The sequence below is a fragment of the Chlamydotis macqueenii genome, chromosome 1, assembly GCF_036417535.1.
Source record: "Chlamydotis macqueenii isolate bChlMac1 chromosome 1, bChlMac1.mat, whole genome shotgun sequence".
NCBI classification, from domain to species: domain Eukaryota; kingdom Metazoa; phylum Chordata; class Aves; order Otidiformes; family Otididae; genus Chlamydotis; species Chlamydotis macqueenii.
In genome coordinates, this window is record NC_141556.1 from 81,326,573 (window position 1) to 81,339,028 (window position 12,456).

The 12,456-nt window shown below is 37.1% G+C and overlaps 1 protein-coding gene across 1 annotated transcript in view; it reads left to right on the top strand.

The window, feature by feature from the left end:
• The window catches only part of CCDC91 (coiled-coil domain containing 91), a 126,177-nt gene that overhangs the window by 39,513 nt on the left and 74,208 nt on the right, over positions 1–12,456 (top strand). Inside the window, exon 6 of the mRNA XM_086758247.1 lies at positions 5,806–5,883. Coding sequence (XP_086614373.1) covers positions 5,806–5,883 — 78 coding nt within the window. The remainder of the gene's footprint in view (positions 1–5,805; positions 5,884–12,456) is intronic.

Here is a 12,456-nt window from a genome sequence, read left to right on the forward strand (position 1 = left end):
CACTATATTAGGAAGTTGCTCATGAAAGTGTGTTCACTACCTCACTTCATTATTCACTTCAAAGTCTTCTAATGCTGTATGCTCCAGGTAGCAATGATATTTACGTGTATAAAATAAAGGATAGTATCTCCTTGCTTCCTGTGGTGAGCTTAAGGTTATGCATACTGTAAGTCCTTTGAAAACTGATTTTTTTGTTTCCTTCCTATAAAAGTGTTTGTCCTTATCTTTAGGTTCTCAGCTGTATCTTTCACTACGATGTTAGTGATATGACCAAAGTGAAAATACTTGCTTTGCTATACACCTGGAGGCAATCCTGTGTCTTAGTTCTGGCAGCTCCCATTATTATTTCACATGAACAGAAATAGTGACCAATCTGTATTTTGTATACAATAGCACACTCTAGTGTGTATATTAATTACCCATTATGGACTGATTCATGTAATGTTTAACTCTAGTTGTCAGTGATTTAGTTCTGTTGTATTCAGTAATACTCTTTTTTTCTCTATACTTGGGTGAATTGGAGGAAACGTATATCTTCAAATGAGAAGTTAACAATTTCTTCAAGAATCATTGTGATACTAAATGTCACTATTTTTTTAAGTAGTGCTTTGAAAGAAAAAAAAAGCTGGTAATTTTTGTAGAGAGAAAAATCTTGATGTAATCGAGGAATTGAGTCTAATGATTTAATTGTATACAGCCAAATTTTGTAAGATGAAATATGTCTTCTAATTTAGTTGCTTGCAGAGAACTACAGTTTATCTTTTTGCATTAGTACAGAAATGAGGAGGGGAGAGAGTACATCACTTTCTAAGATGTTGTCTCACATTTGCCATTAATTCTGAAGATACCACAGCCTTATATAACACAGGCAATCCGCATCAACTCAGATAACTGGCTTGCATGTTATATATAGTAATATAAGACTCTTAACAGGTGTTACAGAAACACTTTTACAGTTAAAATGTGGATGCTTTGTGTTAACTTACCATTTTATTGGCATATTTTTCCTGACTTTTTTTTTAACAAGGTTTAAGAATAAGTAACATAAAATATAAAAAGCACATAGTATCAATTGACCCCTAAATACAGGGTTTTATTTTATGAATCATATTTGATTATTTGTGAAAGCATGCAAAAATTTGGGATCTTTTCTTGAACTCGTTTTATTTCTTCTATAACTTTTTCCCCACAAATAGATATGATCTCATAGTGCTTCTTGGTAGTACTGGCTTTTGTTTTATCTGTATATTATTGCTTTGATCTTTTTTAGTGTTATAAATTGTGGTTATTGATACCCTAATTAAAAAAAAAAAAGGAAGAATTAAATTTCTTTTGCTCTGATCATAAGAGAAAAATCAGTGGAGAAAAAAATACCTGTGGAGAAAATGTTATAAATTCAATAGGCATGATATAAATTAATTTCTTCAGATATTTTAAAAACTTTGGGGTTTTTAGGTGTTAGTTATGCCTACTATAGAACTGGTATTCTGAAATTATTATGATGTTTACTGTTGTGGGCTGATTATTATTAAAAGATACTTTGATATTTAGCCATTTGCTTCATTTTCACATGACTGTGTTTGGTGGCTCTGATTTGCAGTATCGAGTCTCTGGTTTTTGATGCTGCTTTTGATATGCGTTGGAAGCACTGACAAAATATTTTTTCTAAGCATCTACTTTTGATAATGAGAAGAATTGCAGTTCCTTTGAGTTAGATGAGGAAAGTGAGACAGTCTTTTTTTCCCTTGTATATGTTTCACTTAATTGTTGTTACAGTATGTGTGACTTGCAGGCATGCCAGAGTGGAAGACTAGTGGGGAATCTGTGTAAAGCCTGTGGGTGGTATGTACTTTCTCCGAACAATTCAAGGCGGTCTGCCTCTTTTTAAAAAGTTAGTAGAAAAAATATATTAACTTAAGGGTAAGTAAATATAATTAAATAAAATAAGTTTTAGGTCTTTACGCTCTTTTCTTCCCCCATCAGATCTCACAAATGCTCTTGTTGTGGGTCTTATATGGTACTCAGTTGAGAGGAGTTACCCGTACACTTCCCAGTATGCACACATGGCCTGCATTTGTCCAAATGATGGATGTTAACAAAGAACCCTGTTTAAACTGTTTATGCTAACAATGGTTCACTTAGACTGAAATTATGTAGGAAGCAGTTCAGCTCGCAGATTTAAAAGAAGTGCTAATGCAATTGGCAAGCAGTGACAAGCAGCTGGGTGGCGGGTGGTCAATAACCTTTCCTGCTGTCGAAGGCTTCCCTACCTAGTGGCATCCTTGGGAACCGCATCTTTCAGAAGCTCATCGGGCATTTGGATCCATCTGCCTCTAGGGTGGTTTGATTCACAGAGGCCTAACAAAAGAGGAGAGTTTGGAGTCACTTGGATTTTAGACTGTAAGAAAACTTTCAGAGTTCCATCCCATTTTCTCATCCTTGTAATTCAAGTTTTATTTGATGTATTTCTGAAGGAACATCCCTTTGGTAGTATTAAAGCATGTATTGTTATGCATAAGTTGTTTGCAATGACATATTTCCTCATAGAAAAGTCAGAAAATGGAAAAAATTGAAACACTGAAAACTGTTATGCAATGAATTGCGTGTTACTTTTTTTTCTGTGTCCACACAGAATGGCTCACGCTCTTTGGAATGAGTGTCAAGATTTTGATCACAAAGTAAAATAAATCCCTCTGTCTTCCAACTTTATGTTTAATTACTGTTAGCATTCTGATGTGAGATTCTAACCATCACAAGGCACGGGGAGGAGGTGAAAGTCCTCTGAAGATGATTTTACTTAAATTTCAAACTTTTAAGTTTGGTTCCTTTCTTTAAAGCATTTATTAAATGAAGGAAGGGAGCAACAATGTTCTTTCAGAACCTCTCTGAAGTCATACAAATAGTGCAGGAGAGCCAGCAAACACAAAATTCTTCTCATTGATAGGAAATCTGAATATTAAATTTTAATTTCAGATCTAAACCATTCAGAACTTTTCATAGAGCTTCCCTTTTCTTTCTTACAAGCAGAGTAATAATTCTAAGAGTAGTTATGTCAATTCATGAAACTCATTTTTCTATAAGAATTAAATATTTTATTGAGGATTTGTGAAGAACTGACATGATCATTGTTCATCAAATGGGTATACTGCTGTTCTTGGAATGTTTCTGTTGGGTTCATAGCCAAATCGTGAAACTCAAGGACTTTGATATATCTTCATTGTTACACAGTAAATCAATGCATACATTTCCAACATGTGTTACTTAAAGTGACTTAGGGTCTTATCCTTATTGAATATTACAAGGACCAATCACACATCCCTTTGTGTGATTTATCTATAAGATTTTGAAACAATATTTTACAGACTTTCAAAAGAAAAGGCCAGCCATCCTCAAAAGAATTGAAATACACCCTTAGTGTTGTGAAAGTGAAAATACACCCTTACAAGTTAAAATAAACAAACTTACAGGCCTACTGTCTTAGCTGAAAAATCTTGCAGTTAGACACAGGAAAAAAAAGGCACTGTAGTGTTCATCAGACTGGATGGAGCCCTTACTTCAAGGGAGCACTGCAACGTGACATTAAACTTTTCATCTGTGTGCTTGTAATAATGCCCTTTCATTCTCTCATCTGTCTCTGGTTTAGAATTTGATTGCTAGATCTGACCCAAGGAAAATTGATGCCTTACTACTAGTTATTTACTAATGACTCCTTTCATTTAGGAAATACTTTAAGAAAGTAAGTACTTTAATATGTGTTGGATGGAATCTTCTTGTTGGTAGTTATACCTTGGTGTTGATGCTTCAACTTATGTTATCAGTGTGCATTTAGTATGTGACTTTGAAGAATTCACTAATTCTGAGAAACTTGAGAGATTTATTATAAGAGGACAAACTGCTTTTTTTCCTTTGTGTCTTGATTTGCCTGATAGTGGTAGTGAGAGGCACTGTACTTTTACCAGAGTGAAATGTGTTGCTACTTCGGTCAACATGCTTAATTCACTATGTCTCATTGTTGTGTTCAAGGTAGTTATGACAGATCTTAGCTGGAAATCTTACTGTTTTAACTCTTCCCATTCAAAGGCTTTCCTCAACACAGAATGCTTTATTTTCAGTTTTGGTTTTCTTTCAGATAGAATAATTAATAACCATTAACTTCCTCTTTCTATATAGTTCTTTTTTCATATTTGTGAATGCAAGATACACTACTATAGTGTATTAAATTAAATTGAATTAAATTGTTCTCATTTTTCTCCCCATGTTCACTTTTCACAGGGAACTTAATTGTTAATGATTTGTGAAATTTTGGAGTTAAGCACTGGCTCAGATTTTCCCCCCTCATACCAATTCTATAGTTTTGTACTGTAAAAATATTTCTATCTCAGCACTTTTTTTTACATATATAACATCTGAATTTAGTTAGATTGTGGTGTCAGTTATATCTATGCATCACAATGTGATTAAACTGATAGACCTAGATGTTGTGCATTGTTATCTGATCTAGTAGTTTATTTACATTTCAAAATATTTCCATTTTAAATTCTTCTGCTTCATATCAGTTGTTCTTGTAGGGCTTCCTAAAAAAACCAGTTCAATCGAAGAGAATCTGAATGTCTTATTATATTTGGATCAACAATAAGTTTGTATAGCTATAATTTCAGACTCTTTGCTAGGATAGCTCTTTCAGGAGAAAGGAACTGAATGGCAAAGGAGAAACCTCTGATCAAGTATAGTTGCAGATGGATTAATTTATTTTTAATGGTGTTATATGGCCTTTCATAATAAAATTGAACATGCTTTGTTAGATACTAGCTTTTGCTTATTTCAAACATACAAATCTTAAAAAATACAGAATTTTATTAATTAATTTCAACTTGAATTTTGTCCAAAAAGCAATAAATATGTAGTGTGAGTTGTCTATGGTTTTACCCTGTAATCACTGCAAGGTAAGGTTTGTGATGAATGTCTTTCTGCTTTCTGGACCAGTTTTCCAAGGTGATTTAAAGCACTTATGACCTGCTGTACTAGATGATTTAAAAACAGATCCCCTGAAGCAAAGAATGAGGGAGGAAGGAAAGTTTTTCATCTTCTTACTAAATGGTGATTTGAAAAAGTGGTGCCACTCATTGGTAAGCATGAAATGCTGATGAGAATCTAATAAGGTGTTCACATCACAGAATCAGATAGCAAACCACAGGCAAGCATTTTTATGTAAAGGCAAAAAATTAGAATATTCCTGTCCATATTATTTTTATGTAATACTGTGAATAAAATAGGAAGTAAACAGTAGAGCTTTATTTGAAAAACATATTCAGGACGTCTCATGCAAGAACACTTTCTTGATGAACCTTCAGAATAAAAAAGGATAAAAAAAGGAGCTATATAATGAGCGGGAGAAGGATTAGCTTTTCTGAGGAAGCTGAATCTGATACTAGTCCATGTTAACATTTCTATTAATATAGACTGTAAATAACATTTACTAGGAGAGTGATTTGGAAGTCCCACCATCCACAGGTATACCAAGAAACCAGAAGAATCAGAGTAACAACAACAACAAAAAAAAAATCGAGAACCATTTAGAATTATCTGGGGACTAATAAAGTTAAAATTAAGAAATAAAGAAAAATAAGCTTAATACTAGGACCAACTTGAATTGAACATACATATAATACCTAAGGAGCCAAGATGTGTGCATTTTTTCATGAAAGATACAAAAAAATGAGGAAAATAATTGGTCTTTATTCTCCTAATTAAAATTGTTATGTCAGGTGCCTATGTTGTATATAATATTTCCATGTTTTTGTACAGGAAAAGCATAAGCAGGAGTTAGAAGACATGAGAAAAGCCGGACATGAAGCCTTGAGTATTATTGTTGAAGAATTCAAGGTAAACGAGTTTCCAAGATAACACCATTTTCAAAGAGTATTATTGTAATAGTATATAATAAGTATGCATTGCAGGCAGTCTTCTTTAGTACTGCTTGTTCTAGTTGCTCAACCTCTTTCACTTTAAGACTATTTTTTCTATTGCTTCCAATTTAGACTGACTGGCCTGAAATTTTGCATGACTTCTTTTCTCGCTTTGCACTTTTGGAAACTTCAGATAGAGTAGGTTAGCCATTTTCAATAATAACACTTAAAACCAGAACAAAACAAAAATACTCAGTAAATTGTGTAAATTCTGGTTTGATTATGTATCACATATCTACATTTTGGACCTTCTCTCTCTCAACAAACTGCACTTGCAGGAAAGCAGCCTCACAGAGTAATTCAGCAGGTTTTTATCTATGCAGCACTAGGAGAAGGAGATAAGCATGAAATAAGGCTGGATCTGTAATTCTTCTCTCATGCTGTTCCTAGTTCCTCTCAGCTGGTAAGATGAAAGAACTGGATGTTACCACGGAGGATAAATCTGTGTCTTTTATACTATTATGGAAATGTTCTATGAAGAAATGCACAGAGGACAAAAACTGAATCAAGTTAGGAGAAGGAGTAGATAAAGCTAAGAATTCTAATTAGATTTAAAGAGGTAAAGAAGATCTGACAGGGAAAAAAGCCTTGAGACTGGGAAGTGGAAAAGGCGGCTGTTTTTGAGAATGCGAAGGGAAACATGAGACCAGCAACTGTGAGCTGGGAACTCAAATCTGACAATGTCTTTAATGAAGGGGAAATTCACATTGTAACTGGTCAGCAGTGGTAATTCGTGACCAATCTGGCATGGAGGGCAAGAAGGCCCAACTGCAGAATGGTTTAAATTTGCTGGAAGCAGGAGTGACAGAGACAGAAGGACTCCATTAAGAGGGTAAGATTTCCCATGGTCATGAGATAAGAAAAGTCGCAGTATTATCTTGTAGCAATCCATCCTGGAATGTGAGTGCGCAGGGGTCACTTTTGGTAAACGGAGCTGACCCTAGGGGACGAACTGAGCACAGGGCTAAGGTACCCATGCCAATACTCACATAATCAATGCTGGTGCAAGTGTTTATAAGGAATTGTCTCATGTTGCAAAGATTTGCAGACTCCTTGTAGAGATGCTTATGGAGGTAGGACTATCCAATCCATTGTTCATTAAATCTTTTTATGTTTGAGCACAAACCTGTTTAATTTGTCTCAAGGGGTATGACAAAAATTCCCCAACAACTATAAGGTTGGAATGGCAAGATTAAAAGGATAGAATTGAGGTTGGGTCTTGTGATTCAGCTAATAAGCTAAAAGCTTGAGTCAAGGACCTGCTGGTCAAGAAGCCTGCAATACTTCGTTAGGCAGGGTAGGCATGTTGGTTCGTTTTCAGCAAATACCCAAAACTTAACTTGCAATGTATGCTCTTCTGGTGGTATCATGATTCAGGAGAGCCATCTGTGTCAGACTCCAAGTCTGCTCTAAAATTTGGGATCTTAATACTATGCAAAACTTTTTTTTTTTTTAATTAAGTTATCTGGGGCTTGTAGATTCCGTTCCTCAGATGCAAGGTAGGCCTACCAAGTTCCAGATCTGAGGTAGCACCACTCTGTAGGGGACCTGATGATGCTCTTGGGACCCTCTGCTTGAAGGCAGCCCGTGTCATAGGCTGCAGAAAAGTATAAAGTAAATCTAGTCATCATACATATTTGCAACAACTCAAAATAAGAAACCTTTTTAATAATTTTACTAATAACTGTTATAAATGTTCTAGCTAATATTGAAATTGGACTACCGGTAGAAATATGTCAGTCTCCATCAATGCAGCTTATACTAATTTCATCTAAAGGGAACCTATCTAGAAAAAAATTTCAGGTTTCCATTCCTGAGAAAAGTTAAGCATGGTCACCAGTGATGTCCCTTTTCTCCACACCTCCCTCTTTTTCACTTCTAGAGGAAAATTATTGTGTTTCTTTAGCCTTATTTCTTTGGGGACCACTTTGAAATAGAAATTCTCAAATGGGAATTTTCTTCTGACTGTTCCACTTCAGATGGGCCACTGAATATATCAGCATTTTTCATTTCTGTTTTATGCTAGATTTGTATAAAGTATCTGTTTGTTTCTGTGTGAATTCACGTTTTGAAAAACCCAGTGAGCTATCAGTAATTGCTGTATTTGTTTCCTCCTTTTTATTTATGAAGATATAAACAAATTGTGAAATTCAGCAATTTTATAGTATTGAATGAAAGTTCTGTATATTTTCTAGATATAATCTTTTACCATGTCGTAGTTCAGCCCTGATCGAGACCAGCCTACGCAGTCTCTCTCTCTCACTCCCCCCACCCTCCGAGAGAGTAGGAGGAGATGATATAAGAAAAACGGCTCGAGGTTTGAGATAAGGACAGGGGGAAATCCTTAAAGTTACCATTATGGGCAAAACAGACTCGACCTGGGGAAAAACACTCATTTATTTCTAAAATTAGCAGAAGAATGAGACAGGGAACAAGATAACCTCCCCCCACCCCTCCCTCTTCCCGGGCTTAACATTATCTCTACCACCTCCCCTCCTGAGCGGCACAGGGGGGTGGGGAAAAGGGAATGGGGGTCGCAGTCAGTTCATCACGCGTTGTTTTATGCTGCTATATCATCGTCGGGGGAAGAACTCCTTGCATTCCTCCCCTGCTCCATCGTGGGGTCCCTCCCATGGGCCACAGTCCTTCATGAAACTACTCCAGCGTGGGTCATCTCTTCCACGGGGTGCAGTCCCTCCAGAACAGCTGTCCCAGCGGGCCCTCCACGGGCCACAGCCTCCTTCAGGCCTCCACCTGCTCCGGCGTGGGGTCCTCCATGGGCTGCAGGTGAATCTCTGCCCCTCCGCGGACCTCCATGGGCTGCAGGGGGACAACCTGCTCCACCATGGTCATAACCACAGGCTGCAGGGGAATCTTGGCCAGGAGCTGCGTTACTCCTCCCCCTCCTTCTTCACTGACCTTGGCATCTGCAGCCGTTCCTCACAACAGGCTGGCAGACGCCTCTCAGGATCTTTTTTACATCTTATTCACTTCTCATCTCCTCTCCACTTCTTGCAGCCAGGCCGGGCCAAGTTGGGCCCAGCTGGCTGCCTGGCGAGAGGCCAGAGGGTGAGGCCTGCAAGGCCCACGAGGCTCGCGCCTCCCCCTCTCTGTCCCCACTCAGCTGCTTCACATCTTCTCTCCTTCTCTTTTTTTCTGTTTTCCCCTACTTAAATACGTTATCGCAGAGGCGTTATCACGGGACATTCTGCTACCAACTGGCTTGGCCTTGGCCAGCAGCAGGTCCGCCGTAGGCCCGACCGAGTCCACTAGACAAAGGGGAGCAACTTCTAGCAGTTTCCTACAGAAGCTACCACCTTAGCGCCCCCCCCCCCCCCCCCCCCCCCCACTAACAAAACCAGAACATACCATTTTAATGCCATCATGGGAGCTAAAGGAGAGTGTTGCATGGATGATAATTATCCCTTTTAAGGAATATACCAAAGCCCTTAGAATGATTGAGTTGTCTTCGGAATATTAGCTTGCCAAACATGCTGGGAAATCCATTAACACAGACCATTAGACACTTTGTAGTACAAACCCTCAAAAACTTTTGCTATTGTTAAGCATCTCACATTCTTATCTTCCTTTCAACAAATAAACTATCTACAACACAGTCACGAAATATGTATTTAAAAAAAAAAGAGAAAACAAATTAAAAATGAACTTAGTGTTCTGTGCAGGCCAAGTTTCCCCTTCTCGTCTTTGCCTAATTTTGTTTAATTTCTATCTTTCATGTCATTATTTTTTTAAACTTTTATCCCTGGTAATTAACTACAGTAAAGAAAAGTAAATGTAGATCTTGGAAATTATGCTTGTGGGATCATGTCACATTTTAAGATGTTTACCACAAGTGACATAAGGATTTTTCCTCTGCTTGTTTAATCAAGCTTTTGTTCTGAAATTGTCATAGTTCTGTAAATAGACAAGATTTTTTTTATCTGTTTTGTTTATATTTCTCACCATATAAAATATTCTCTAATGTAAACTTTAAGGAATATGAGGTTACAGGCAGGTGTATTTATTTGATGGTAATTATTTACTTAGATTATTTTATGCAATTTTTAGTCGTCTAAGAGACAGTTTGCATGAATCAGATGTGTGTTTCCTTTTATGGAAATTAACTTCGCAATGCAAAGTTCTTTCCAGACCTTCCTACAGTGAGAGCTTTGTCCATCAGTTTTCAGTGTTAGGTGGCTGTTTTTTTTCAGCTTTCCAGAATATAAGAACAGACAGATTTGCAAAGTACAGGATATGTGGGGCCATCACGTTTTCCTTCAGAAATATTTGTGTCAATAATAGACCTCTGAACTGACAGATTACCCTCTAATAAACAAAGGAAAGTTTAAAAGATTTCATTACAGAATAAATTTGTCTAGAATAAGGATATCTTTTTTTAGACACAGTTTATCCCCAATAAGGAGGGAAAACTCTTGAAATATGGCCTGTTCTCAGCTCTTTAAAACACCAGCTTAGCTTACTAAGTTTCCAAGATGACATACTGGCTCAGAAAGGCCTGACATGTTAATAAAATGATAAATTAAAAAGTTGTTGCAAGGGCTTGTATTTCACTTCCAACTTCTATGCTTGTCCTTGTATAAGTTGCACTAGAATTCAAGTGGGTCTTGAATAGAATAGAATATTGGTTTTTGTCATGATGAGCTGATGGCTAGAAAAGGAGAGATTTGTTGTCATTTTTACAGTATAGGGGTACTCATGTACAACAGTAATACTATAAAAATTTTCTAGTGAATTCTGATAAAAGAAAAGTACAATGAAATCTCAATCTTATGAAGATCTGAGTATAAAAATATTTTACTATTAATTAAAGCATCTTGATATTTTAAAAGTAATTGTAAAAATTACAAGATCTCTCTCCTCTTTTTAGTAAGGATGACTTTTTGTATGTGGTTCTGACTACAGAACAATAAATACAATGTTAATATTATAATAATTGAAAGGTTTAATTAAGAGTGAGTTTACAGTTTGTTTCTGGCAGGAGTCTGGGAGAACAGTGTTTTGTGGAAAATAGGACATTTAAATTCACATACCAGTGAAACTGAGATGTCTAGATAAACTGAGCATAGTATTCAAACTGCAAGTTGTTGATGATTTCTGGTATACTGAAAGCAGTTGAAAACGAAACTGAAGTTGTTGTACCACTTTACAGAAAACATGTTGCCCTATTCTTGTATTTGATTTAAATATCTTTTACGTTATGTCTTTGAAACACTTGACTAAAATTCAATTCACACTGGAAACAGGACAGTCATTAGTGAAACCATGAAGCTTCTTCATACCCTGATCCACATCAAAATACGTTGACCTTTTGTAAAGAATAACTTGTGACAAGACTTTTCCACAGAAAATACTTTCTGAATTGTAAAATCTCTCAGCATGAGCTCTGTTTAAAACTTTGGTAGCACAAAATTCAACTCAACATTTTGTTTTATTTCATGCAAATCTCATGAAGTTCAACAAGGCCAAGTGCAAGGTCCTGCACATGGGTCGGGGCAATCTCAAGCACGAATATAGGCAGGGTGGGGAAATGATAAAATGGATCGAGAGCAACCCTGACAAGAAGGACTTGGGAGTGATGGTGAATTAGAAGCACAACACGAGCTGTCAATGTGTGCTTGTGGCTCAGAAAGCCAACTGCATCCAGGCCGGCAGGTCAAGGGAGGTGATTCTCCCGCTCTACTCCGCTCTTGTGAGACTCCACCTGCAGTACTGTGTCCAGCTCTGGAGCTCCCAGCATAAGAAGGATGTGGACCTGTTGGAGTAAGTCCAGAGGAGGGCCACAAAGATGATCAGAGGGCTGGAGCACCACTCCTATGAGGACAGGCTGAAAGAGTTGGGGTTGTTCAGCCTGGAGAAGAGAAGGCTCAGGGAGACCTTATAGCAGCATTCCAATACCTAAAGGGGGCTTATAAGAAGAAATTTTTCATAATGAGGGTGGTGGAACACTGGAAGAGGTTGCCCAAAGAGGTGGTGGATGCCCCATCTTTGGAAACATTCAAGGCCAGGCTGGATGAGGCTCTGAGCAACCTGATCTAGTCGGGGATGTCCCTGCTTCTTGCAAGGGGGTTGGACTAGATGACCTTTAAAGGTCCCTTCCAACCGTAACTGTTCTATGATCCTATGATTCTATGATTTAGCACCTACTCCATTGTAAATTGCACGTTAACTCTAACCTTTCATTTGGTTAATATTCACTTGTACAAAAAAACCCTTTGTTCCCTAGCACCTGAATGGACACGTTTCATTTTCACTTAAAGGGAGGCTCACCTGGAAATAACCAGATCATGAAATATGCAGTATCTTGGGCTGAAGTGGATAATCCGGATTCTGTTGAAAAAGACATTTTCAAAAATCTTTTAAATAGTTTTATTTATATAGTATTTGTACTAGCTATTAACTGAGTTATAACACAAGCAGTCAAATAGTATGTTTTGTTAAGTTAATGTACCTTCTCCAAGGGTCAGGAAAT